This window comes from Pongo abelii, chromosome 7 (genome assembly GCF_028885655.2).
Source record: "Pongo abelii isolate AG06213 chromosome 7, NHGRI_mPonAbe1-v2.0_pri, whole genome shotgun sequence".
NCBI lineage: Eukaryota > Metazoa > Chordata > Mammalia > Primates > Hominidae > Pongo > Pongo abelii.
Window position 1 is genome coordinate 112,789,552 of NC_071992.2, and position 24,655 is coordinate 112,814,206.

General features: G+C 37.4%; 1 protein-coding gene across 5 annotated transcripts in view; it reads left to right on the top strand.

Annotated features, from left to right (window-relative positions):
- Window positions 1–24,655, top strand: part of CPQ (carboxypeptidase Q) — a 585,190-nt gene that overhangs the window by 225,836 nt on the left and 334,699 nt on the right. For all 5 annotated transcript variants that reach the window (XR_008527671.2, XM_054560984.2, XM_054560983.2 and 2 more), the window contains 1 exon segment: window positions 7,273–7,480. Coding sequence is in view for 4 of the 5 variants with exons in the window: in XM_054560984.2 (XP_054416959.2) it covers window positions 7,273–7,480 (208 nt within the window). In the remaining variant the exon portion in view is untranslated.

Consider the following 24,655-nt stretch of genomic DNA (forward strand, 5'->3'; position numbering starts at 1 on the left):
TCTGTGAGAGAAAATGCTTAATATTTATAATTTGAAAATATATAATGCACTGATTTATCATTTTGGTCATGGCAAACATTGGGATATATTTGTCTGCAAAAAGAAAATTCAACTAATGGTGGTTGTATTAGTCAGAATTATCCAGAGAACCAAAACCAATAGGATGTGCAAGTAAGCAGAAATTGTAACATACAGTAGAATTAAATTGGAAAGGAAATAAGGAAACTCATATATTTTGTGATGTTTACTACGGGTTACAGAATGTACAGTAAACACAAAAGCTAATATTTATTCAATACTTTCTAGCTCACAAAACATTAAGTGTAAAATTTTAGCTATTTTAAATTTTCTTTTATCTTTATTTCACAGGCACTTACCTCCTGTATCTTTGAATCTTCTTTATATTTTTATGTTTAAGAGAGAAAAGCCAGAAGTCCTTCCTGTATGGTGTGGATGTTAAATACCCAACAGTTTTATTCCCCTTAACATTTTGACCATCTTCCTTCTTTCTTGCACTCTTGTGGAGTTGGCTGCTTTCCTCTACTTTGGAAGAAGCTACGTTTTTCTGACACTGTAATGGTGTTCTTCTGAGATTTGCGGATGAACATTAGATATTAAACATACCGGTTGAGTTTTGTTCATGTGGAGTCTGTCATCAATATGGAATAGAATTCAATAATTTGACTTTTTCTTGCCTCTCTTCTGCCATTTCAAATGAATCATAAAAATTAGGAAGGAAATTTAGTCCCATCTCCTCTCTCTTGAGCAGATTTCTTTCCCTTCTCTTTTTTTTTTTAAACCTGTGGGAGTTGGGAATATTTTAGTGCTCCCCCTTTGTGAATTATGGTGTAAATGAAACTTTTTGCTTTTGTGTTATTAATGACAGTTTAAAAGTCTGAGATGGATTTTCTCTTATTGTTGTTAATGACAGTATAAAAGTCTTAGGTAAATTTACTCTTAAGGTGCTAGATTTTAAAAAAATTAATAAAGTCAATTGAAAATTTTCCAAGAGTTATTTTTAAAGTTGATTTTTAAATCAAATAAGCTTTTCTAATAAGCAAAATAAGTGCTCTTTTAATTAGAAGCTTAAAAAAAAACTCTATGGAAACAAAAGACTATACCTTCAAAAGCTCACAATCTTTATAATTCCCACCTCCAGACCTGTTTTTAGGAAACATTCCAAGGCTTAAAACTATTTGTGAATAATTTTTATCTTAGTCAATGTGTTATATGCCCCTGCACAGACTTACATATTCTTCATTGAGATACATAATTGTCCTCTTGTTGGATATTTAACCTATAAGCTGACACTCACTTTCAAGGATTGATTTGAGCTTTGCAAATTTTGAAATGCTCAGAAACATAAAGTGCTTGGTATCTTTTATAAGAAGCTAATCAGAACTGCCTGACATGAAGGGAGTTTGATTGATGTGTGATAATCAGGTGGGAAATTTCAAACTTATTTATTTAAGCTCTGCATTTATTTTATGTAGATCAAAGGAAAATATTCAACTGGCTTCAAATGATGTCACTTTTCATAAGATACACAAGAAATTTAATGAAATTTGAAAAACTGATTAAGACTTACATTTGTTCATGTTCATTTTATATTTTGGGTATACAATCTTGCAAGCACAAACACCAGCAGGCTTTGCTTTTACACATCTCATAAGCCAAGTCCATGGATGTATAAATTTTTAATGAGATAGATACTAGGATTCTCTCCTTAAAGGAAAATTGGAACCTTAGGATTCTTATTTTGATTTTTATAATAGAAGTTCTATTTGGGATATAATTCAGACACAATAAAATATACTCCTTTAACTTGCACAACTCTATGGTTTTAGTATATTCACAGAGTTGTGCAGCTACCATCACTATCTAATTTTAGGACATTTCATCATCCCAAAAAGAAACCTCATACCTATTAACATTCCACTCTCCCCTGCCAGTCCTGGGCAACCTAAAATTTACTTTCTGTCTAAAACCTGAAATTTACTTTATTGAATTTACATTCTATCTAGATCTGCCTGTTCTGGACATTTCATATAAATGGAATCTTGCAACATATGGTCTTTTTTGACTAGCTTCTTTCACTTAGAATAATGTTTTCAAGGTTCATCCATGTTGTAGCATGTACCGAATGTCATTTTGTATTGCTGAGTAATATTTCATCATATGAGTATACTGCATTTTGTTTACACATTTATCATTTGATAGGTATTAAGGTTGTTTCTACCTTTTGACTATTAAAAATAATGCTGCTATGAATATTTGTGTGTAATTTTTCTTCATGTGGGCATATATTTTCATTTTGTTATAGTATATACCAAGGAGTAGAATTGCTGGGCCATGTGATAAGTACATGTTCAACTTTTTGAAGAACTGTCAAATTGTTTTCCAGAGTAACTATGCCATTTCACATGTAATGTACAAGGATTCAAATTTCTCCACATCCTCCCCAATGCTTGTTTTTATCTCTTTTTGGTAATAGCCATCCTACTAGATGGAAAGTGACATCTCATTGAGGTTTTGATTTGCATTTCCTTTATGGCTAATCATGTTCAGCATCTTTTCATGTAATTATAATCCATTTATATATCTTCTTTGGAGAAATGTCTGTTCAAATTATTTTCCCATTTTCATAATTGGATTTTAAAATTATCGAATTGTTAAAAATCTTTATGTATTTTAGATACAAGTGCCTTATCAGATATATGATTTGTAAAAGTTTTCTCCCAGGTTGCCTTTTTACTTTTTGATGGTGTCCTCTAAAGCACAAAAGTTTAACATTTTGATGGTTCAATTTATCTATTTTTTATTTTGTTGCTTGTGATTTTGGTGTTGTCTCTAAGAAACAATTTCCTTTCCCAAAGTCATGAAGTTTTATAGTTTTAGCTATTACATATAAGGCTATGATTCATTTTGGAATTATTTTGTCTATGGCATGATTTAAGAATGTAACTTTATTCTTTTTCATGTGGATGTCTGGTTTGCCCAGAACCATTTGTTGAAAAAACTCTTCTATTCTTGTTGAACTGTCTGGGTATTGTTGTTGAAAATGAATTGGCCATTCCTAGAAGGGTTTATTTCTGGACTCTCAATTCTACTCTGTTGGTTTATATATCTATCCTTATACCAGTACCATGCTATCTTGGTTACTATAGTTTTATGGTAAGTTTTTAAATACGGAAGTATGAGTTCTCTAACTTTGTTCTTTTTTTAAAATCCTAACTTGTTTTGGTTATTTTGAATGATTTCCATATGAATTTTATAATCAGCTTGTCAATTTCTTTTTTTTAAAAAGAGCAGCTGGAATTTTGATAAAGATTGCATTAAATCCGTAAATCAACTTGGGGGGCATTGCCATGTTAACAATATTAAGTATTCCACTTTATAGACGTGAACATCTTTCCATTTATTTAGATCTTTAATTTATTTTAACAATATTTTATAGTTTTCAGTGTACAGGTCTCACATGTTGGTTAAATTTATTTGTTCTATTTTAATGTTTTTATTATGAATTACATGGATTGCTTAGTTAATTTAATTTTCAGATTACTCTTTGCTATTGTTTTGCTTTTGCATCATTCATTGCTGCTGCACAATTGATTTTCGTATGCTGATCTTTTATCTGATAACCTTGATGAACTTCTTAATTAGTTCTAATAGTTTTGTGTGTGTGTGTGTGTGTGTGTGTGTTCCTTAGGATTTTCTATATGTAAGATCATGTCACTCTTTCTGGAAATTTGGCTTTGATATTAAAAATACATTAATATAAAACTAAAGAATTAATTAGAATAATATTTTATTAAAAATATTAACTTACTCAAAAAAAAGATCATGTCATCTGTGAAAAGAGATACTTTTACTTCTTCTTTTCCAATATGGAATTTTCTAAATTTCTTTATTCTTATTTGATTCCTCTGGTTAGACTCTCCAGTAAAATGTTTAATAGGAGTGGGGAGACAAACATCTTTGTCTTGTTTCTGATCTCAGGGGAAAAGCATTCAGTCTTTCTCCATTACATATGATCTTAGCTGTGGGATATTTGTAGATGCTTTTTATCAGATTGAGGAAGTTCTCTTTCATTAGTTTGATTAGTGATTTTATCATAAAAAAGTGCTAGATTTTGTGAAATACTTTTTCAGCATCTACTGGGATAATCATGTGGCATTGTCCTTTAATTATATTAAAATAGTATATTACATCGATTGATTTTTGGATGTTAAATCAACTTTATATTCCTGGGATAAATCCCATTTGTTTGTGGTATATAATCCTTTTTATATGTGGCTGGTTCTCTTTGCTGGTATTTTGTTAAGGATGTTTTGCATTTATATTTATATGGGATTTTTGGTCTGTAGTTTTCTTTTCTTGTATTGTGATATCTTTGTCTGGTTTTGATGACAGTAATGGTGGCCTTGTAGAATGAGTTGAGAAGGGTTCCCTCCTCTTCTATTTTTTGTAAGAATTTATAGAGGATTGTTATTAATCTTTAAATCTTATTTAGATTTGTTATGGCTTCCTTGGTAGTTTATCCTTTCCTTTTATAAATTGCAGAAGGGGCTTGTAAATGGGGACAGGAAGGTGGTGTTTGTGCTGACTGGTCCCTTTACAATAATTTTACTACAGTGAAAGTAGAGGATTTTAAATAAAACTGAGTCTTCATTTTGCCTCCTTCTATAAAACAATGATAGATGCTCCACCATTGGAAGACATGCTTAGTTGCAGAAACAAATTCAAAGGTTTTTATATCTTAAATTAAAATTAGAAGATGCCTTTAGGTGCCATCTCCTCAGCTGAGCCATGGGTGCATGCCTGGCTCACTGTCCCCACTTTAAGAAATCTTACCAGTAACCTATAAGTACAAATCTGTCTAGAAACACTACTTAAAAGAGCCTGTTAAGAAGTGTTATACAGACCTTCTCTTGGGTAAGAGCCTGAGAACAAGGAGAGTTTGTTGAATCCCAGACATCACGTAAGGTAATATGAATAATAAATATTTAGATTGTCTTCCTACATGTTGCAAGGTAATTTTTGGTCATTAATCACTCCACTAGCTCAGTGGGAAAAATTAGCACCAAAGAAGTAATAACAGCTAATGTTTACTAAGTAATTACTATGTGCCAAACACTGTCTTAAATCCTTTATGTATACTATCTCTTTTATTTTTCATAGCAATATTATGAGGTCAATGCTAACATTATTCTCCACTTTACAAATGCGGAAATTTAGAAACAAAGAGGTAATCTTAGTTGCAAAGAATGCTGGAGCTGGGGTCCGACCTAGGTTATGTGACCCCAGAACCTGAACCAGAATTTGGAATAGATTATATGCATCCCAGGGATTTAGACTCAGGGTCTCTGTATTCCAAGTTCTGGGTTTGGAAGATAAGTCTTTGTACTCCTTTTGATGAATAATAAAATTTGCAGTCTACCTTTTCTTTTCTTTTCTTTTTTTTTTTTTTTTTTGAGACGGAGTCTCACTCTGTCGCCCAGGCTGGAGTGCAGTGGCATGATCTCGGCTCACTGCAAGCTCCGCCTCCCGGGTTCAAGTGATCTCCTTCCTCACTACACCTGTAATCTCTGGGGATTACAGGCATGCGCCACCACACCTGGCTAATTTTTCTGTATTTTTAGTAGAGATGGGGTTTCCCCATGTTGGCCAGGATGATCTTGATCTCTTGACCTCATGATCCGCCTGCCTCAGCCTCCCAATGTACTGGGACTACAGGCATAACCCATCATGCCTGGCTTGCAGTCTACTTTTCAGAAATGTTCATAGAGGGTATACTCAGATGGTACTAATCACTTGAGATTAGACAGTCTCTGCAGGGATAATTGAATAAGCAAGTTAATAAAATAAATATTTAAAATGTATTGAGTGATTAATGTGTTTGAGGTTAAGTGATTTACTTGTATAATTAATTATTTCTGCAAAATAACTCTATGAAATGGTATTATTATCACTTCCATTTATAGATGATGCCCCTGAAACAAAGATGTGTGTAACTTGCCCTGGGCCAGTTAGCAATAAGCCCAGATTTGAACCCAAGCAGTCTTGTTCCAGACCTTCTGTTTTCAACCATTCTACATTGCAGTTTCTCTAAGTAAATAGTCACCTGAAATATGGTTACAACAATACAGTCACACCAAGAATGTAGTTAGAGATAAGAATGCATCATTGTGTTTGTGCATGTGGAGACTGGAGCTGCTTCTATAGGAGATAAGCACCAAGCTATCATCTGTTGGAGAGAAATGTGTTGTGGGTGAAAGGAGGAGGAAGGCTGTTCTGTAAATATGAGACAAGCTGAAACAAATATAGAAATATGAAAAGAAAAAACTAATTTTCAAAAGTGAAGTTTTTAGCCTATGCTTTAACAGAAGATAGGAATAGACTGTGGCATGCACTTGGAAGCTGTGACAGTTTGATCCTGAGAGCACTTGGTGTCGGAGGGTTTGGAGCCACACCTCAGGGGTGAAAAGGAACAGTTTGAAAGGGCAATTTTAGAAAATGACTTTGATAAGCCTCCATTAGTAGATACAGAGGTTGAATCAACAGATTAATATAGGCTTCAATATAAGTGTTTCTATGAACGTAAGAAGCATCTAGAAATTAGCAGGAAAATATCTGACCAGTTGGGATGGTATTTGTATAATAGATTTTTTTTTCTCTTGTGGCAGTAAAATTAAAGGCCTGGATTTATTCAGCAACTTTTCTTCATGAGAATACGAATATATTCCCAGACATTGTTCTACACTTCCTGCGTGGTGTTCTACCACCAATGTGGAGTTATAGATTTAGACCTCTGTGTTTGGGTGGGAAGAGAGTAGGCCCACTAGCAGGCAGTAACCACAGAACTACATGTATCTGGGCCAGTTTTATTCCAGACATGTGGATCTTCTGGTCTGCAGCCTTGACAAACTTCAGAGTTCCCTTGTCTCCTTGTACAGATGTGTGTACCTTTTGATCATGAAGGCACTGTTAATGTCCTTCAGAGTTTGTGTCAATTTGCAACTTTGAAGGATATCCAAATTATCAAATAATTTACATATGATGATTATTAAATTGAAGTTTCTAATTTATTCTTAACGAAAAACAAAAATTACATTCACATCAAAAGCAAATAAATCAATACTTCCCACATTTCCTGTTTCCCAGATGCAAACAAAGATAAGTGGAAATCAAATATCAATATACAGATGCTTTCAAAAAAGTCTTTTGGTCTATTTCCACTTTCAAGGTAACCTGGTGGCTTCTTCTCTCAAGTCCTCACACAGGTATTCAGGAATACCAGGATGGCGTGCCCAGGATTCCAACAGCCTGTATTACTGTGGAAGATGCAGAAATGATGTCAAGAATGGCTTCTCGTGGGATCAGAATTGTCATTCAGCTAAAGATGGGGGCAAAGACCTATCCAGATACTGATTCCTTCAACACTGTAGCAGAGATCACTGGGAGCAAATATCCAGAACAGGTGAGTGAAGGAGAAGGCTGGCCTAAGAATACAGTTTCCCGGTCTAGTTTGAGTTATTAGAGATAATTTGGGAAAGAGAGAACGTGAAACCACCTAGATGGTCCTCATAGATTCATTGAAGGCCAAAGCTTTATATATATTTTTTCTCATCAAAATTTTACCATGTTTACCATCTCACACCAGTCAGAATGGGTATTACTAAAAAGTCAAAGAATAATAGATGTTGGTGAGGTTGTGGAGAAAAAGGAACACTTATATGTTGTTGGAGGGACAATAAATTACTTCAACCCCTGTGAAAAGCAGTTTGGAGATTTCTCAAATAACTGAAAATAGAATTAGCATTTGACCCAGCCATCTTACTACTGTGTATGTAACCAAAGGAAAGTAAATTGTTCTACTAAAATGATACCTGCACTCACATGTTTATTGCAGCACTATTCACAATAGCAAAGACATGGAATCAACCTAGGTGCCCATCAATGGTGGGCTGGATAAAAAACAAATATATGGTCATATATATATACCATGGAATACTACCCAGCCATAGAAAAGAATGAAATCATGTCCTTTGCAGCAAGATGGGCACAACTGAAGGCCATTATCCTAAGTGAATTAACACAGAAACAAAAACAAAAAGCATGTTCTCACAAGTGGGAGCTAATCATTGGGTACATGTGTACATAAATACTGGAAGAATAGGCAATGGGGGCTCCAAAATCGGGGAGGGAGAGAGGGAAGCAAGGTTTACAAAAACTACCTGTTGGATACTACATTACTCTTTGGGTGATGGGTTCAACTGAAGCCAAAACCTTAGCCTCACACAATATGTCCATATACCCCCTGAATCTAAAGGTTAAAAAATGAAAAATAAAAATTTTACCACATTGACTGAAGAAGGGCAGGAGTAATTGAAGAGTAATTGAAAGACAGAATGGTATTCTTGGTGTGGAAATTCAACCTCGGAACAGTTGAGGTGGTATTTGTCCACATGTGTTGTATTTATTCTGTTTGAAGCTAACCTGGCATTTGAGATAAAACCAATTGTTAATACTTATTGTGTTAATTATCTTATTTAATCCTTTCAAAGCTTAGTGAATTTGGATATATTTTCTGTATTAGTCCATTCTCACATTGCTATAAAGAAATACCTAAGACTGGGTAATTTATAAGAAAAGAGGTTTAATTGGTTCACAGTTCTGCAGTCTGTACAGGAAGCATGGTGGCATCTGCTTCTGGGAAGGCTTCAGAGAGTTTTCAATCATGGCAGAAGGCAAAGGGGGAGTGAGGTGTCTTACATGGCAGGAGCAGGAGCAAAGGGGAGGGGAGATGCCACACACTTTTAAACAACCAGATCTCATGAGAACTCACTAACACAAGAACAGCACCAAGGGGATGGTGCTAAATCATTCATGAGAAACAGCCTGTATAATCCAATCACCTCTCACCAGGCCTCACCTCCAACATTCGGAATTACAATTCCACATGAGATTTGGCCAGGGACACAGATCTAAATCATATGAAGTTTCTTCATTTTATAGGTGAGAAAACAAACCTAGAAGGAAACTCAATTACCCAAGATCCACACAGCTAAGTAGGCAGCTAAGAAGGAATTCAAACCCAGGATCTTGTGAATATTAAACCAAGCTTTAAACCACAGTTTATGTGCAGTTTCCAGAGTTTATGAATTTATCTGCAAATAAAGGGATGGTATGCAAGTAATTAACAGAATTATTGTGAGGACTAGATTAGGTAAGGCACATCAAATAGCTTTGTCGAGTGTTTGGCACATCACAGCTCACTGAATGTAAGTTTCCTTTGTATGGCATCAAGTGTGCAATAAACACTTTTTATAAGGTTTCTGGTGCAAATCTCATACATTTGTTATTGAAATTCTAAAAATGGAACTTAAAAATGTTATTTAGAAATTTCAGACTTGTATTTTATTTGACGGCATCAGTGGGATGAAGGAAAGGGTGAGGAGTGATGGCATTTGGTGATGGAGAAACAAGTCTTATGCACATGACTCCTCCCAGACTAAGGACTGGGAGATTCAGTACTCAGGACTTCTCCCAGACTTGAGGGCTGTACTGCAGTAAAGATTCATTTTAACCTCAGGACTCTTTTCCCTCTTCTAAAATCATCTGCTTCAAGGACCTGGGCATCAACCATGGCTTTTGCCACAGGGATGATGGAAAACAAGAACTCAGTAGAATCACAGGGAGTCAGACAGCCGTAGAGAAACTGTGGTTTCAAACAGACAAGCCCAGCCCCTTGTCCCTTTAAGAAACTGATAACAGCAGAAGAGCCAAGAGTCTATATTTCAGATGCTAAATAGTCAGATGCCTTAAAGTGTAATCCTTCCAGGTATTCTCCCCAGTCAGTAGTTCTAGGCTAAAGTTTTGTCATCATCAGGTAGCTAGCCCAGGGCTTGAAGGGTTTAGGATTATAATACTATCGCTGTTTGGGTGAGCAGGCTGGGTGAGGTTGTGGGCAGGTGGGTGGCAAGGTGAGAGTGTTATTGGGATCCTTAGTCTGTAGCAGCTAGGGAGTCTCAGAATCTGGGGCCGAAGTATTTAGGCAGAGGAGTTCTTGAGAGCCAGAGGGCTGAGATAGTGCTGGCTCTGACAGCTTCATGAGGGCCATTAACATCTTCTGGCTAGGAGAGCTTGGGCCTATTTGTCAGCTCAGCCTGACTCATTCTTTTATTTTTTAAAATCAGCTGAATTGAGGTATAACTTATATAAAATAAATCAACCAATCTAATGTACAATTTGATGAGTTTGGAAAATGTATAATGTAACCACTACCACAATTATAATATATAATATTTTCACCACCCAAAGTTTCCCTTGAGCTCCTTTGTAGTCCATCTCTGACTCTACCACCCTGCCCTGGCAGCCAGTGATCTCCTTTCTAGAGCTATAGTTGTTTTTTAAATTATTATTTCATATATAAGTGAAATAATATAATTTGTAGTCACTTTCTGTCAGGCTTATTTCACTCAGCATAATGCTTTTGAGATTTATCCATGTTGTTGATTCAGTTGTTTCTTCCTTTATATCCCTGAGTAATATTTCACTGTACAGATATATAACAATTCGTTTATCCATTCAGCAATTGATGGATATGTGGGTGGTTTCTAGTTTTGATTATTGTGTATAAAGCTTTTGTGAACATTCTTGTACTAGTCTTTCTGTGGACTTAATGTTTTCTTTCTTCTGAGTAAATATCTTGGAGTGGAATTGCTGGACTGGCCTAAATTTAAGTACCCTTCTCTCTGTCAAGATGCTTCCACTCTGTATTTTGTCGGGGTAGCACCTTTTCCCAGAAGGTAGATGGACAATTTCAGAGCAATCATGAGATTTAGGATGTTGCCTAGAATTCCAAGAGTTGATCATAAATACTTTGTAACCAAGATGTAAAAGGTAGAGGTTTAACAAAACTTCTTCCACAAAGAAGTAACAGCATTACTTTCACAGAAAAAAATGAAAATGAAGACAGTAAAGTCAAGTCTGTGGTTGCGTTTTGTGGAGGGAATCTGCATTCTAGCTGGCCTGGAACCACAGGGGACATACAGACTATGAAGGCAAGCAAGAAGCATGAAGTCCCTCTGCAGGTGTTAAGTTGACTAATGAGCCTGAAAAAGAACGGCCTTATCCCCAATAAATGTCACTTCTTCCATGAAGACTGCTTTGGTAACATTCCCCTCATCCCAACACTTCATGCCACTGTTATGGTGTCATCTCCCAGCAGAACTTGCAAATGCCCTGAGAGCAGGCACTCTGTTCACTCTATTTCCTTTCTTTTCCTTTTTCCCGCCTCTAATGGCTATTTCAGGAACTTGGCATGCAGTGGCTTCTCAACACATTGTTTTATTTTGGTAGAATGAAGGAGTAAGTAAGAAAAAAATGGTTGGAGGATGTTACTAATCTTGATCCTCTTTTAATCTGGAAGTTTTACTGCCATTTTAGAATACCAATTGTTCATTGGCACATTGAACCTCACCCCTGAATGTAGCGCAACATGTCCAAATATGAACACATTGGCTCCCTCATACCTGATTTTTTGTCTTCGTTTCTTGTTTCTATTAAATGAACCATATTTATCTAACAGCAAAGTTATAAAACTTCAAGTTATTTTTCATTCCCTCTCCTTTATCACTGTCCTACAGTCAGGTATCACATCCTATTCAGTCTATTTTCGGCATATTAAAAGAAAATTCTCTTCCTACCTTGCCTTTACTGCTACTACTGCCTTAATTCAGGCCCTCACTATTTCCCCCCTGATTTTTCTTCTGGTCTTTTCCATACTTCTTTGCAATTAAGCTCAAAGTTATTTTAAAACATTTGATCTCAACATGGTGATTCCCTGCTTTCAGGTCCCTCTCTCCTGTTTCCTATAAGATAAAGGTTGTGATGAAGATAAATGCTGAGGTGAGTGATCAGAGGTGAGGAGAAGACAGAGGAAAAAAGACAGAGAGAGAGGGGAGTCAGGGTTAGATAAGAGGCAGTTATAGTAAGAAGAAATCATATGGTACCATTCATAAATGAACAGAAAATGAGAATGAAGAAAGGGGAAAAGGAAATGTATGATGGTGAAAGGCAATGTCTGGTGGAGATTTAAGGTCAACTGAGAACTGATCTTTCATAGGCCAGGGAAGGAGTTCAGTTCCAAAGTCTAGCAGACTTTCCTAAAATCATTCATTTTTAAGTTATCAGTAATGCTAACAATAACTTAAAAGTTGGTTTTTATGATTTAGGTTGACTAACTTCTGCCTGACACACCCTTGCTACTTTGCTCCATAGCATACTAAAGAATAGTGGTGCTAAATAACTTATACAATTAGCTTCAGTGGAAATTATCTCTATAAAAGGAGAAGGTCTGTTGAAACTATCATTATTCTGCCTGCAGAATAATGCAAACATCTTTGGAGACTTGAAGGTAGGCAGAGGGGAGGAAAGTGGATGTCTTAGTCTGTTTTATGCTGCTATCGAAGAATATCATAGAATGGGTAATTTATAATGAACAGAAATTAGATCAGAGTTCTGGAGACAGGGAAGTTCAAGAGCATGGCACCAGCAATTTGCAAGGAACTAAGGAACTTCATGCTGCATCATCCCATGGCAGAAGGTGGAAGGGCAAGAGATGGTGAGAGCAAGAGAGCAGGAGGGGACCAAACTCCTTTTTATAACAAACTCATTTTTGAGATAATTTACCCATTCCTGTGATAATCATATTAATCCATTCCTGAGGGCAGAACCCTCATGATTTAATTACCTCATATTAGGCCCCACCTTCCAGCAATGTTGCATTGGGGATTAAGTTCTCAACACATGAACTTTTGGGTGACATATGCAAACCATTGCATGGACTAACACTAGGCAGTGGCTAATAGATATTGTTCAGTGGTAACACCCAGTATAGTTCCTTACATCTCATCAACCATGCACAGAACCTTAATAAAAGTAAAGCAGTTAGCGTGTAAATAATCCTTCCATTTTGGCCCAAAACTCGTGGGCAAAATGTGGTAAATTTCAGCTTTAGAAAAGTGTATATGTGATTGATAAAGTATTAGCACATTTCAAAACCCTGTTGCATAATTTATCCATAAGCCTGGACTGAATTAACCACAGGCTTTATAAAGATGCCAATAGGCCAGGCGCGGTGGCTCATGCCTGTAATCCCAGGGAGGCCAAGGTGGGCAGATCACTAGGTCAGGAGATGGAGACCATCCTGGCTAACATGGTGAAACCCCATCTCTACTAAAAAATACAAAAAAAAGTTAGCCAGGTATGGTGGTGGGTGCCTGTAGTTCCAGCTACTGGAGAGGCTGAGGCAGGAGAATGGCATGAACCTGGGAGGCAGAGCTTGCAGTGAGCGGAGATCACACCACTGCACTCCAGCCTGGGCAACACAGTGGGATTCCATCTCAACAGAAAAAAAAAAAAAAAGCCAATAATGAAAATACTTTATTATGTTTCACTTTGTGAAAATAGCAGAATAGGGGTAGTATATACCTAAAATCTACCCTCTTTCCAAAAAACCGATGGTGGCACATTCTGGCTCCTCTAAGCCCAGAATTCTCTCTCCGCTCTGACTTCCTCAGAAACTGTACTCTTCTGTGATTTGGGCATGTTGTGCAGGACCCAGAAGATCTTGGACAGTGTGCATGAGTGCACTTCACTGGGGCTAAAGCAGTCCTCTGGAAGCTCTGACATTAGCCTCAGAACTCCATTCTCTCAAGACAGCTTTATCCCTGGGAAATCATGGTGTCTTTAAGACCCATCTATGGTTGAGAATAAATCCGAGTAGGTGAAAATCAGCGCTTTTTGATTTCTGAGCTGATACTTCATGGTACTAAAATAGCAATATTATTTCTACCCCCACTTATCAAGGAACTACTTTGCATTTGAAAATTCAGAGGAAATTTCTTGCCATCTGTGAATAGGTTTTATTTTTTGTTAACTCTATAGAGGTTATCCTAAAAATTAAAATAGTTTTAGAGGCAGAGACAGACAGTAGGGATCCTAGAGATTTAGTACAAACTCCATGACTTTCAGATTAGGAAAATTGACCAAGGAGAACTTGTCCAAGGGGACACAGCAAATGAGTGGTACAAACACATCTGGAACATAACTCTAGATTTCTGGACTCCCATTTCTTTTAACCTCTAAGAGATTCCATTATGCCTGGGCATGCCTTAGTTGAATGGGGTCTAAATTTGAGGGCTATATGTTGATTCAGGATATAGGCAGTTCCATCCTTACCAAGTCATTTTTATAGGAGAAATTGTACCTTTCTCTCATGCTTTTTCTCCTGACATATTTTCTCTAAGCACAGAGCTCTCATATCTACTGTCCTTTGTCGTCTCAGAGTTTCCTTAGAGCACCCATGAAGGAGTTTCACCTGGGAAAGTCGCCTGTGCTTGATCCATTGATTTTATGTATCCTCCCTCCAAGTCCTCCTTGGGTCATTTCTTTTTAGCTCCTTGTTACTTTGGAAGAGGATCTGATGAATGCATCACTTCTGGGGTGTTAATGACTCTTTATGACGCCTTGTTCCCATGTGCCTCTTTTTACACCCCTTCACCAGCTACTCAGGTCCATCTTTATCAGAGGGCAACAGAAAAAGCCAAAATAGATGCACTACCAATCACATTATATTGTAAAATAAACTTTTTAAGAAATAATTTTAGACTCACAGCTATTGTAAAAATAGTGCAGAAAGTTCAAATGTACACTTTGACCAGGCTAACATGATTAGTGATAACATCTTACGTAACCATAGTACATTAACCTGTTGAGGACACTGGTGAGAGGATACTCCTGAGAGCGAGCTGCTTTCTTGGAAAGCGAGGGCTGCCTTGTGGGCATCTCTGTGTAGCACCCAGTGCAGGGTGGACCTGCTCTGACTTTAGCCCCCTTAGTCTTTTTCCAGTTTTAATTTATGATGCTTTCATGATTTTCCACAAACAAACAAACAAATCAAACACAGAGGGAAGGTTGTGCTTGAATTGACCTGACTGGAGGACAAACTGATCCTAAACTGGACTCTCTCACCAATAATGGATTCTCTAATGTTGACTCTTGGGGCTGGCGCATTTCTTTTGATCCCCAGCAATTTCCTAGGTCTTATTTTGAAGTTTGCTTAGTAAAGGCAATACTTTTAAAATGTTAATATATTCATGAATTATTCTGAAGTTATTGTATGGAAAGGAAAGTGTTTGGGATTTTGGAGTGGTTGGCGGTTGATGGTATTCAAACCCATTTTAATAAGGCCTTGATGCAGCGAATTTTTTTTTAACATGCCTTTTTCTTACAGCAGTTATTTTCATGCATTCAAAGAACAAATTCAGTTTTATATGCCAGTATTATTTTAAATATGGTACAGTACTGTGAAGGCTAGTGGGGAACATTGAAATGAAAACTCTAGTTTGTTAACTGAACACTTTCTTTTTTCAGTGTGGGGCAGGATTTCTCAACATCATCTCTGTTGGCTCTTTGGATCAGATAATTCTTTGTTGTGGGGAGCTGTCCCATGCATTGTGGGGTGTTTAAGAACATTCTTGGCCACTAACAAGTAGTATCACTTCCTACCCCACACCACACCTCCTGCAGTCTCGAGCATCAGAAATGTCTCCAGACATTGCCAAATGTCCCTTGGGGGACAGAAGCCACCCCAAGTTGAGAATCGCTGATGTGGAGTAATGGAAGGAAGACTAGATGGGTGTTGTGAGGCTTTGGTTCTGGTTTTATTTCTGCCACAAATAAGCTGAGTGGCTTAATCCTTCATCTATAGAAGGAGGAACTTTGTCTGAAAAAGCTTGAAGGTCATTGCCAGCCCTAAAATTCCATTATTAAAAAAATACTGAAAGATGAAAAAAATACTTAAAGATGAAATTTATCATCAGACTAATGGTAAATTCTGTGTACTGTTAAATAGCAACAAGACATCATGGAAGCCCTTTCTAAAGCTGGTGCTGGAGAAGAGCATTATTTACAGAGTAAGGGTGTTGCTGTTTTGTTTTGTTTTTAAATTCTGTGTTCGAATACAGTTGGGAACTTTCCTATCCAAAAAGTTAAACAGGCTCCCTTTTTCTGTGGTACTTCTTAAGCCTTTAATGTGCTGATGTGCACTGGGAATCTTTAAGAGGTAGCTTTGCAGTATTCTGCAAATTTTTGATCATGGAACACTATTTTCACAGAGTATCTTAAAACATTTTGTGAAACAGTAGGATGACGCATGAGTTTTGCTGGGTAGATTATGTTTTAGTGTTTTTTATTATATTCTTTTTAAATTGCTCTTAATTCAGCATCTATTTATTTATTGGGTATTGGTATGTGTGAGGCACTAAGATTATAGCAATAGCATGGGGTGGGCAGTATGCTCCGTGCATATCCTGTAAAATTTGCATCCCGTCTCTTATATTTTGTTGGTAGACTATTTTGCCTGTCTGGATATAAACATCAGCCTTTCCTGAAGATGGGAGAACTTATGCAGAAGTTGAGAAATAGGAGAGGCCCATTAGGAGGGACAGCCCACGGTGGGTCTGACATGCCATGTGAAGGGCTGGGGCTTTGTCCTGTAGGCAGCACGAAGGCACTGTAGAGTTTTAGCAGTGGATTTGCATTTTAGCTTACTCTGGCCACTGCATACTTTTGAGTAGGCAAAGACTGAAATTCAGCCAGGAGATAATAGAGTTTGAACCAAGACAGTTGAAATAGTGTTGGAAAAGAGGAGAAGGATTCAGAAAATGGAAATAAAGTTGGCAGGAGTTGTTGAAGTTTGGGTATATGAGAGAAAAAGAAGTAGAAGTGCAGTTTGGGTGAGTAGGAGAATTCATCCATTAATTCTACAGGAATTTATTGAGCTCTTACTTTGCTGGGTGTATTAGGGTTCTCTAGAGGGACAGAACTAATAGGATATATGTGTATATGAACAAGAGTTTATTAAGGAGAATTGACTCACACGATCACAAGGTAAAGCCCCATGATAGGCCATCTGCAAGTTGAGGAGAAAGGAAGCCAGCAGTGAATCAGCCCGAGTCCCAAAACCTCAAAAGTAGGGAAGCTGACAGTGCAGCCTTCAGTCTGTGGCCAAAGGCCCGAGAGCCCTTGGCAAACTACTACTCTGAGTCCAAGGGTCCAAAAGCTGAAGAACATGGAGTCTGATGTTCGAGGGCAGGAAGCATCCAGCACAGGAGAAAGATGGAGGTCAGAAGACTTAGCAAGTCTGCTTTATTCTAGCCTCACTGGCCATTGCTTAGATGGTGCCCACCCAGATTGAGGGTGGGTCTGCTTCTTCCCGTCCACTGACTTAAATGTTAATCTCCTTTGGCAACACCCTCAAAGATACATCCAAGAACAATACCTTGCATCCTTCAATCCAATCAAGTTGACACTTAATATTAACCATGACAAGTTCACCGCTTGTCAACTTGAACCCATACACATCTCCTGAAATCATATATAATCTCCAAATAAAGACAATAATTATGCCTAATATAATACAGCTATCTCTTGTACAACAGGGAGCACACTAATCCTTAACCTAAATGCTATTACATAAAGTTAACAATACTTAAATACTGATATGAAGTCAATAAATCTTACATCACATGATAAAAGAAAAAGAAAATGAAGATATTTTCTTAGTGCAAGTGTATACATGCACATATTCTTAACAAAATTAGGAGGAAATATTCACAACAATTACAGTCCTCTTTCTGTAACTGGTCAAGTGGTTGTAGCTGGTATTGATGACTACCTTTTTCTACTACCTATTCTGTATTCCCTTTGCCTTCAGCAAGCACTTCAGTTGGTCGTAGTTTTTTACCTGGTGTAGTGACCCAAACCTTCACTCCTGAAGAGTCTGGGCCATTTGTAGTCATGCCTGGATTGGGTTGTTGTAGTTTCCCATTGACCATAATCACAAGACATGGTAATACTAAGAGATGCAATAAGGGATCTCCTGTATTCCATGCATACTCTTCCTTACCTTCATTGTGGGATAATAGACTAATTTTATCTTGATAATCCAGATCAGTCACCCCGGCCAACACTATAACTCCCTTCTTAGCCTGTTGACTTAGAGGTGGGCAGAGCCCAAAGTGTCCAGATGGCAACCTTAACTTCCAATTTAATAGAATCATTGTTGTGCCTCCTGGCAACATTCCTCCCTCTGGAACTAAGACTTCTAAGCCAGCAGAATATAATGTAGCAGGAACAGAAAGCAAGAATTTTGCTAGTGGGTCACTAGGGGTGATGGTGAGTGATGCCACTTCCATTTCCACCCCTTGTTTCTTGGACCTGTGAATCCTGGCTATGGGAGAAACAGTACCATGTATCGGACGCTGATTCAGATCATACACAGCCTTCTGGAGAACTTCACTCAAGCCCTGCAAAGCCCTGCAAAGTATTGTCGCCTAGTTGGCATTGTAATTGTGACTTCAAAAGTCATTCCACCATTCTATCAATCCAGCTGCTTCAGGATGATGGGTAACATAGTAAGACCAGTGAATTCCATGAGCATGCACCCATTGCCACACTTCTTTAGCCGTAAAGTGAGTGTCTTGGTCAGAGGCAATGCTGTGTGGAATACCATGACGGTGGATAAGACATTCCATGAATCCATGCATGGTAGTCTTGGCAGAAGCATTGTGTGCAGAATGGGCAAACCCATATCCAGTGTCTATTCCAGTTCGGACAAACTGCTGCCCTTTCCATGATGGAAAAGGTCCAGTATAATCGACCTGCCACCAAGTAGCTGGCTGATCACCCTGAGGAATGGTGCCATATCGAGGGCTCAGTGTTAGTCTCGGCTACTGGCAAATTAGGCACACAGCAGTGGCTGTAGCCAGGTCAGCTTGGTGAGTGGAAGCCCATGTTGCTGAGCCCATGTGTAACCTCCATCCCTGCCACCATGGCCACTTTGTTCATGGGCCCATTGAGTGATGACAGAGGTGGCTGGGGAAAGAGGCTGAGTGGTGTCCATAGAATGAGTCATCCTGTCCACTTGATTATTAAAATCCCCCTCTGCTGAGGTCACCCTTTGGTGAGCACTCACATTGGATACAAATATTTTCACAGTTTTTGACCACTCAGGTCCATCCTTAAAATTTTGTATATACATATTATCCTATTATCAAATATTGTCAAATTGCCCTCATAGCACCATAGCTGCATGGTAAGATGGGCAATTAAACAAGCAACAGTGATAGAAAGTGGTAAGTGCCACAGTATGGCAGCTACATGGTTCTATAGGGGCTCATTTGAGGGCAACCGTCCTGGTCTAGGAGGCCAAGGATGGCTTTCTGGAGAGATTCAGTTTATTCCTACTAAAAAGGAGATTAACTACATGCTAGAGATTATAAGGATGGGGTTGGGATGAGGTATATTACAAGCTGAGGAAGTACATGTGAAAGCCTGAAGAGTAGTGTTACTCTTTTTTTTAAGAAATGTGATGTGACTTCCTGTAACTTCTGAATTCATTTGCTAATGAATCCTGTTTTTGTGGAGTTATCCCGTAAAATAACCTAAAGACAAAGACATGGCTTTTTTAATGTATATGTGTCTTTAGAAATAAATCATTGAAAAGCTCAGTAATCCCTTTGGAGAATGGCTTTAGCGTTGATGCTGTCAAGACCCTTGTCAAAAGAATAAACCAAATCTGATGGGCCTGGTGGATAAACTCATTCCATACATAATTGAATAGTTAGAGACTGTACAGAAATGCAGTTTTGCCTTTTGTCCGAATATGTAGTCTGATGATTTGTAAAAACCTTCTTAGTGGGAACAGCAGGTTATTCTGCCTGGGTGGGAGCCTTTTTACTAACTTAAGCAGCTGTTTAAACTTTCATAAGCAAAGTAATTATTAAATGTTTCATGAACATATTGGTTGGAACGTTTGTTCACATTTTAACCTTGAGTTGGAAAGTTTTAGGGGGGTGGGGTTAAAGAGTTTTAAGCTGGCAAATTCATTCTTTTTTTCTTTCTTATTATAAACTTTTTATGGCTTAGAACCAGCCAACCTAAATCATGGAAGGAAAAATACATGTGTGGCAAGCATGAGACATTTCATTGTTTATTTTTCAAATTTCTGAAATGTGGTCATAGCTGTGCATGCCTCTGGGCTCATAAAGACAGCAAATGGAAATAGCTGAAGCCAGACAGACTGTTTTAGATAGATAGCCACCCAGGTAGGCAAGGAAAACCTTGGAGGTTACTCTTTCCTGGAATCAAGTCATATTAATTTGCCAAAATGGGATTTTCAAGCAGGAGGATGTGATCTTTCTTAGGTCTGAACACCTTGCCTTTTTAAATGATGGAGCCATTTAATAATAATCTTAATCAGAAGATGAGGAATAATATACATTTATAGAGTACTTAGTATATGGCAAATGTATATGACACATAGTTGTCTAGGTGTTTCTCATACATTATCTCCTTTAATGTTCACCACAACCTTGTCAAACAAGCAACGCTGTTATACCCATATAACAGATAAACGAAGGCTTAGAGAGGTCACAGAATTTACAAAGCTTCTGAGTGGCTGAGCTGGGATTTAAATTCATCTGTCCTATCCAAGAACAGTTCATTATCCTGTACTTCTTAGTGCCTTTTTATTCTAGTTTGTGAAGTGCTGCTACCTAAAGAGTTTCCCATTTTACTCTAAATGAAAAAGAAAACCAGGACAACCATCAGCATCAATAGCAACTATTGCTTGTTGAACATCTACTGTGTGCAGGACGCTATGTTATAAGCTTGGGAAATATTCTGGGACTGAGAAGAAAGAAGATAAAAGGGTCCTTGCCCTGTGGCCGGTGAGGAAAATAGGCAGTAAGTTCTGGAGCTCACACTGTGCAGCACTGGTGCAGGGCCTGCCGCACTGTGTCCTCGCTGGCCCAGTACTAATGTCTGCATATAGTACTTTACAATTTGTAATGTGCCCTCACTGATATTGTCCCACATAATCCGAACAACAGGACTGATAATTACAATTCCCACTTTAAAGATGAGTAAGCTGAGATTCAGAGGGACAAAATAATTGGACTAAGGTCAGGCACACACCAAAATAAGTGGAAAATACGATTCAAAATTTGATTCCTCTATAACTTGCTGTAGTCATTACCTAGAGCCCTGCAATTTTATATAGCATAAAATAAATGCTTTAAGGATTACCTGAAACACAACCTTAAAAAATGAAAGCCTTTAAATAATAATAATCACAATATAGTGATGTAATGAGAGCAATTTTAGTGGTTTTAAAATATGTCCACTTTTTTTTTATTTCTGTTTAAAAGGTGGAGCTGAATTCTCTTCCCCTGCATGTGTACTGTACTTAGTGACCGACTTCTAGTGAATAGAATATTGCAGAAGTGCTGGGTTATGGCAGCCAAGATTAGAACGTAAAATACAGTGTAACTTCCTCCTTGCTCTTTCTCTTGCATCACTTGCTCTGGGAAAAGCCAGCTGCCACGCTGGGAGGAGCACTTGGAGAGGTCCAGGTGGTAAGACACTGACTCCTTCTGCTATTAACCAGTACAACTAGCTAACAAGTAAATCCAACAGGTCCAGTCTAGGCTTCAGATGACTTCAATCCTGGCCGATATTTTGACCACAACCTTATCAGAGACCCTAAGCCAGAACCACCCAGCTACGCCACTCCCAGATTCTTGACTCACAAGAACAGTGTGAGATAATAACTGTTTATTGTTTAAGCCACTAAGTTTTGGGGTAAACTAATACAGCAATCAAAGGGCACGAGATACACAGAAAGGAATAACTGTGTCTAAGCTGTCACAAAAGATGGGTACTAAAATGTGACAAATATGAGTAGGAACTTGTAGGTGGACAAGGAATTTATTGGGAGGTGTTCTGGGCAAAGAGACGAGTGTGTGCAAAAAAGTGTGGAAGTGTGCCACAGCAAGGCACATTTATGAAACTGCACAGTACAGTGCAAGATAAAAATCACACCAAGAAATGTAATATATCATAATATAACAACAAATGTTCTTAAGAGTGACTTTGAGTCTGCAAGAAATTTAGTTCTATATGGACTATCTTAAAAGATAGGAAAGCAATTAAAACATTGTTTCAAATATTTACTTCAAAATTTTTTTAAAGTACTGTATAAATTTTTAGTTAGAGTCTAAGCTATCCAGAAAAGCCACTTCCGTGTGTTCTTACTTCACTAGACTGTCTGGTTCCATGTTTTGAAAACTTTAGTTTAAATGTAGAGCCAAGAATTAACTAATGAAGAACACCTGGATTTTCTGCAGGATTTCACTGCACCAATTCTGTTACAACAATCAGGTAGAAATTAACATTTTATAACCAATTATATGTTTTACTTGGCATCATGCTAACCAACTGAATTTTTACAAAAGAGAATTGGCTAAATTGACTCATTATTCTACACCATACCTCACTCATTGACTGACTATTTATTGAGTGCTGTCCATGTGTTACCCACTGTGATAGGCCCATAAAACAACCCTTTATGGTTGCAAAAATCACTTTGCATCCCAGTTGCAGCTCTACTGTTTTCTAGAGTTAATAGAAGTTCCTGGTGAAAAAAACTATGCTTAGTTTTTTTCTAAGCATGTTTAACTTGGGTTTTTAATATAAAATTAATACCTACTCATTTGAAATAAAGAGAAAAGTGAAAAGAAATTTTACTTGGAAATACATTAATTGAAAGACAGTTGCTGTTAGCATCTTGCTGCACTTCTTTCACTCTATTTTCTTCTATGAGTATCTTTATAAAGTTATAATATTTTATAGATACTGTCAAATCTAGTTGTTGTTTAACATCAGGCAAAATATCCCTTGAAACAGAATTTTTAATGTATTTAAGTTATTCTAACAAATGGATATCCTGCAATTTACTTAACCTGGTATTAGATGTTTTGATTATACATGAATCTTTCAGGAAAAATCATGTCATAGTTCAGTAAATATGTAGCTAGTGAATTTTGAATGTGTCTTTTGAACTGTTTATGGACTTTGTGATAATTGGGTAATTTTAAATGATAATCAGTAGGAAGCTTAGGAAGAGGTTAACATGGTTTCTCTCCCTTCCAAGAGAACTGCCTTTGTCAAGATCCTGAGATGACCACTGTGGCCATGTGCCCAGTGTGCTGTCACAGTTATACTGTCAGTTAAATTAAGCATGAATGATTGGATGGAGAACATTATTATTCTCTGCACATTCTTGATTCTTAATTTAAGGTTAAACTAATTTAATGTCATGTGAATTTTTAGTAGCAATTATGGACAGTTAATGCATGTTCTTCCTTAGTTATGCCTCATCTCTTTGCAAAATTACAATATTTCATTCCAAATTTCATCTGACCAGATTTGGAAGTAGCTCTTTCTTCTCTTTTCCCTCAGTGTTTATATCAGAAGTGTTTTGAGTTTATACTGTAAATCTCCATTTGTGTATTTTCATAATAAGACTCTAAGAACCTTGACTGGTTATGAGGGCACTGGAATCAAAGCAAATGAGGGCACTGGAATCAAAGCACTGGACCCAGTGCTTTCTCCATCCTTCAGGGGATATTGTACAGACAATAGAGATGCTATCTTAACATCTCTGTTTGAGTTTTTCCCTCTCCACCTGTCTTGCATACCACCCTAACCAATACTCCTTAAGTATGCCTCTATATTACTATGTCCCTATCAACACTCTATTTTAAAAAGGCAATGGCTTCACACTTCCTGTAAGATAATAGCCAGTAGTCCTTGAATCTGGCATTCAAAGCCTTAAATCTACAAGACGATATACTGGTCATACCTTTTCCTGCCTATTTTTTATGCTTTCCATAAAATTTGTCACAAATCCCATACCTTATTTATGTGCATATAGGAGCATCTAATGGGAACTCAAAATTGCTTTAAAGAACATAAATGAATGAATGAACATGAATGAGCTAATGAATGAAAGAAAAGTTATGCCTTCTGTACCAGCAGAAGCTAATGACTAAAATAAAATGGTTAAACTGGACTAGAAATTTAAGATTGTTATGGGTTTCTAGTCTAGGAAACACCCTCAATGTGGTTTCCATATTGGATTTTCCCAACAGAGAAAGATATGGGATCCCCATCTTCTGATTCCCAGACCATTACTCTTTCTGCACCATGTTGTCACGTGCTACTCTATTAAAAGTGAGGCAGTATTATTATACTTTGTTATTGCTTTTCATTATTAGACATAGTGTTTTAAGGACAGTATTGAATAGGAAGATTGTTTTTTCAGAGTGCTGTAACCTATTTTAGCATTCAAAAGGGCAAATGTATAAACCTGAGTGGTGAGAAAAACGTAGCAGATTAACTAATTTTGAAAGATGATTTATTTTGAACTTGAGTAGGGGTTAGGGACCTTCATTAGTTCCTAAGAAAAGTAGGCCACAAACTCAACCTCTATGCTCTTCTTTATCTAGTCATGATATTAGAGTATGTGTGGACTTTGACAGTGACAACTAAATGGTTTTTACTTGCCTCATTGTTTCCTTACTAACTGTATGAAAGAAGAACAGATGTTGAGCTCCTCCAATCTAAAAATACAAACTCTGGAATGCTCCAAAATTTGAAACTTTTTGAGTACCAACATGACTCCACAAGTGGAAAATCCTGACGTCACATGTTGGGTCACAGTCAAAAGGTAGTAACAAAT